General features: G+C 38.0%; 1 protein-coding gene across 1 annotated transcript in view; it reads right to left on the bottom strand.

Annotated features, from left to right (window-relative positions):
• Window positions 1-5054, bottom strand: part of LOC102242513 (ATP-binding cassette sub-family A member 3) — a gene marked incomplete at its 3' end in the record, with an annotated part of 250551 nt that overhangs the window by 73356 nt on the left and 172141 nt on the right. The window contains exon 8 of the mRNA XM_014535858.1: window positions 1776-1893. Within this exon, the coding sequence (XP_014391344.1) occupies window positions 1776-1893 (118 nt within the window). The remainder of the gene's footprint in view (window positions 1-1775; window positions 1894-5054) is intronic.

The following is a 5054-nucleotide window of genomic DNA, read 5'->3' as shown; positions in this document are numbered from 1 at the left end:
ACCCTTTTTTTTAATGATGTTTACTTTGAATTTTTATTAGTTCACACAAACACTCCATCCATGCTTTTGTTCCGGCCCTCCGGTCTAGTTTAAGAACCCATTGTGGCCCTCGAGTCAAAAAGTTTGCCCACCCCTGGTTTAGACTCTTCTTTCCCTGCCACACTTAATACTGGGTTGGAGGAATGGACTGTCCCAGCGCTGGTTTCCTGCTTGATTCTCCTTATTCTGATCCCCAGTTTCCACAAAAACAGCTTTCCCCTGCAATTTTGGTGAGTGTTTTTAATTGGAAGATCCTCTGTACTCTACTTAGCAAGCAAAAGCAAGGAGGTAAAAAAAATAAAAAAAAAGAAAAGAAAAGAAAAAAAAAAGAAAGAAAGACAAAGGGAACTGCGTCAACTCGTGTCTTTTTCTCCTGGCACTGTGCAGCCGGTATAGAACCTCAGGCTTCCTTTCTGGGCACAGATTCTCTCGGCTGTGGGCTTATATCTAGAGTCTGCTTCTGCCAGCAGCCCTGTGGACCCCTTCCGCTTTAGAGGCCTCCACTGATGTTGTGGCCCCACCCCATAACAAAGAAACAGAATTTCCAGAGGATGAGGCCCAGAAATCAGGATTTTAAAAAGATTCCCAGGTGATTCTAATGTGCAGCCACGGTTGAGAACCACTGCTCTAGGTGATCGATCTCTGACCTTTCTGTCCATGGGTTGCATCACCAGCTGTGTTTAATTCATCAATTCCAGGTGGATGTTATTCAATTCAGCTGCTCCTTCTATCTGCTCTGTGAGAAGGCACAGTGCCCGTCCGCGTATTTGTCGCCGCTTTGTCTTCCCCTGTACAAACTTTTTAGGCGCCCATGGTTGGGGAGGCTGGAGTCTCGGTGTTTGTGGGTTCACAGCTGAGGCAGCTGGTCTCTGGGCATTGTGGTTGTTAGGGTCCTGGGAGGTATCCAAGGTCTCCCCGGTTGAAGGTAAGGCTGGGCTTCTGATCACAGCCGCTCTCCCCTTCAAGATGGTGCAGTCTCTGCGGCAGAGCTGGCCGCTCTGGCAGAGATTTCAGTAGTAGTAGAGGCTGCCCGGCCAGGGGAGCCTGGTCGACCAGTCCCCAACAGTCCTATGGAATGTAGCTGTCCCTCACTCACAAATACAGACACTCACCACATGTCCACATACTCTCCTTTTGCTCTCTCACTCACACACTATCTTACAGCCTACTGTCCCATCAGCAGCCATCTTCCAGATGTGATTTGACCTTTTGATTATTCATCAAACTTTCGCCATTAAATTTCTTTTTTATCTGATCTAGTTGTATAGATGACCTCTGCTATTGAGCCTCCTGGTCTTTGCTTATACCTATAATATTCTTCTTTCTTTTCCTTCATAGCTTTTTATATGTTGTATTTGCCTCAGATTGATGTCACTTCCCTATTCCTCATCACTATTCTATTGGGTGAATGGTATCCTACATATAGTATTTATCATCTTACTTATGGTGTTAGTTTCAAGTTTTTTTTTGTCTGTATTTCCATCAGAGTATAAAATTGAGTGTAATAGCCTTGTAATCATCTCTGCATTGTAAATTCCTAAAAAAAATTATATATAAAATTTATCATTGAATAAATGAATAAAATGTTTTACATCAAATGAAGCATCTTGGCTGTAAATAATTGAAACTGTAAGAACACTAAAGCTGAAATGACATACTCAACATCACAAGTTATTGATTGATTTACAGTCTTAAAAGAAACCTGACTTCTGCTCTGGACAGAGCTGAATACATACCTGTGAGAATAGACAAGGTGACAGTTTTTCCTGCCCCATTTTCTCCAAGAAGAACAGTGATCTGCCCCTTATATAAATTCAAAGACATGTTGTTTACTGCTACTTTGGCACCAAATTCCTATGAAATAAAAGAAAAATAACTTGATACCTGTTATTTTTCATTTGTGAAAGACAAATGCTCATATCCTCTATTCTTAGAACAATCGACATTATATAATCATATATAATGATATTTTGAACAAGAAACAATATTTGCAGGCGCAATGAGTTTGTATATTAGTCAAAGTAAGTATAAAGGCACAGGGGTATGTATATCTATCCATATTTGCTAATAAAAATGAAGACCTCTTTATATTCTATCTATAAAGAGTGTAATATAGTATTTATGGGCTTATTCAACTATATTAAGACTCTAAAATATTTCTCCAGTCCTTCACAGAACATGTTTGAAAACTTTACTAAAGTGTCTCTTGGAAACTTCTAATATTTCAGTCTGAAATTAGAAATCCTGTGGTTCCTAAGAGCTCACTTAGATGAATCTAAACTCATCTGTTGGTTCCTCTAATTGGAAAATTCTAACTAATAAGAAAACAGAAAAGGCAATTTCTGGGAATGCAGTTCATGGGTTTTCTTTTGCAATGTAGGAGACACCTTAGAAAGAGGTGCTAGTGTTGGCAAATTGACAACACTAGGAGAGTGTGTCTACAAACTCTGGGTTTCTCAATAGTAGCATTCTAGACATTTTATATTAAATAATTTTTTGTTTTGGAGGGCTCACCTCTAACCTGTAGGATGTTTAGGAGCTTCTTTGGTATCTACCCTGCAGATGCCAGTAGCACTTCTCTCCTCATCTGTCTTTTCCTTGGTTATGATAACCAAACTATCTCCAGGTATTGTTATAGACATTTTCTGGATGGATATAATTATCCCCAGTTTAAAATGACTGTCCTAGGGAAACTAGTTTTCTCTATGAATTCATTTACCTTATCGATGTTGATAATACTGTAATCTGTTTCATTCATAATCTTTCCAAAGCTATAGCTCTATATCTCCAAATGTCTACCAGAAACATAAGTTTAAATATTTATAAATATTTCAAATTCATTATGTCTAAAACTCTGCTCATAATCATGTCCTGAATTTATAGTCCTCAACTGTACTCCTTAGGTCAATGAATGACCCCAAAATTCACTAAGATGTTCAAACTGGAAACCTGAATATAACCCTAAAATTCATTGCTATTAATCACTGTAGGCAATAAATCATCAATTCCAATTAATTCAAAAACTATTTACTGAATGTCTACTGTATACCAGGCATTGTTCTATATTTTAGAATGACATTTAGAAATAAGTGATACATTGTTCCACCTTTAATGAAGCTTTGGTAAATGAAGACAGAAAAAAGCAAAGGTACATAAAATAATTATGAATTATGATCAACATAATAAATAAAACAAAGGGCTTGAAAAATGCACGGTGTGATGGTATTGCATGTGAAACAAATATTTATTTATAATAGATATTTATAATAGATATCAGGCAACAAAGGTAATGATTCCTGAGAATTGAACAGAAAATGCCCCAGCATAGTTTCAAAGCCAACACAGAGCTGAATAATTCAGGCAGAGACTAAATCCAATAATTTAGTCTGAGAGTCTGGTGAGGAGAGAATATTGAAGAAAAGACAGAGCATGCTGAGACAAACTTGGAGATCAAAAGTGGGGCCCCCAAGAATATTCTCGTAAGAAATGATCAACATATGCATGTGAGGAAACTGCCTGAGAAAAGAGAAAACCATGTAGGGTTCAGAGGAAACAGTCCTTGACACTCATCTAGGACCAGGAAGGTTGCTTGTTCCCATAGCCAGACTAGAACATTTTAAGATCCACAGAGAAGTAAGTAGATTACACAGAAGGATCTTGCCTTAATAGTGGGAAACAATTAACTTTGGACTAAGCAAAACAGACATAAAATATTCAAAACATTTGGAAGTAACTTAATTCTTCCAAAACCAAATTTCAGGTGTATTTCAAGGAATATAGAAATGCCCAAGACCCCAAAATGTAAAGAAGCAGAAAAATTTGGCCATAATGACAATCAATCAATCAATTGAAATAAAACTAGAACTGACACAAATGTTAAAATGAGCAGACACATTTAAATGATTATTATAAATGTATGTCATCTGTTGAAAAAGTTAAGATATTGACAATATTTAAAAAACAATAGAGTAATAAAGGCCATATATGACAAACCTACAGCCAACATCATACTCAATGAGCCAAAACTAAAACCATTTCCCCTAAGACCAGGAACAAGACAAGGATATTCATTTTCACCCCTCCTGTTCAACATAGTACTAGAAGTAGTAGCCATAGAAATCAGACAAGAAAAAGAAATAAAAGGCATCTAAGTTGGAAAAAAAGAAGTAAAACTGTCCACATTTGCAGATGACATGATATTATACATAGAAAACCCCAAAGACTCCATAAAAAAACTACTAGACCTAATAAATGAATTTGGCAATGCAGCAGGATACAAAATTAACACCCAGAAATCTATGGCCTTTTTATACATCAATAATGAACTCACAGAAAGAGAAAGGGAAAAAAATCCCATTTACCATCAGCACTTGATGCACCTCCCACAGCCCATTAGCTACCTAGGAAGGAACTAGGGAGGACTATAAGGTTAAGCTTAATTAAGCTAAGAGGGCTCTGCCCTCCAAGCTGGGACTTGTTTGTGGCTCTGCCACAGGACAGTCCAAGGCTTAACTCTAGAGCTGCTCCCTACAGAAAACCCTAAAGACTCCACCAAAAAACTACTAGATTTAATAAAGGAATTCAGCAATGTAGCAGGATGCAAAATGAGCACCCAGAAATTAACAGCATTTTTATATACCAATAACGAATTCTCAGAAAGAGAAACTAAATAAACAATTCCCATTTACCACTGCAACAAAAAATTAAGACACTTAGAAATAAACTTGAGAGAAACCAAGATGGCGGCATAGGTAAACACCGGAGATAGCTGCCTCGTACAACCACTTCAAAAATACAACTAAAAGACATAACGGACATCATCCAGAACCACAGGAAGGCTGGCTGAGTGGAATTTCTACAACTAGAAGGAAAGAAAAAAGCATACCGAGACTAGAGGAGGTGCGGTGCTGAAGTAAATACAAAGGTGCGGAGGTACATGCGGAGAGGGCTGGAGGCTGAGGACACGATTGTCTTCTTCAATCCGGAGGGAGTCTCAGGCTCTGAGCTCCAGTTCC

The sequence above is a fragment of the Myotis brandtii genome, unplaced genomic scaffold (assembly GCF_000412655.1).
Source record: "Myotis brandtii unplaced genomic scaffold, ASM41265v1 scaffold152, whole genome shotgun sequence".
Taxonomy (NCBI): Eukaryota; Metazoa; Chordata; class Mammalia; order Chiroptera; family Vespertilionidae; genus Myotis; species Myotis brandtii.
Note: the sequence above shows the minus strand (reverse complement) of the source record. Positions and strands in the feature narration are given on the sequence as shown.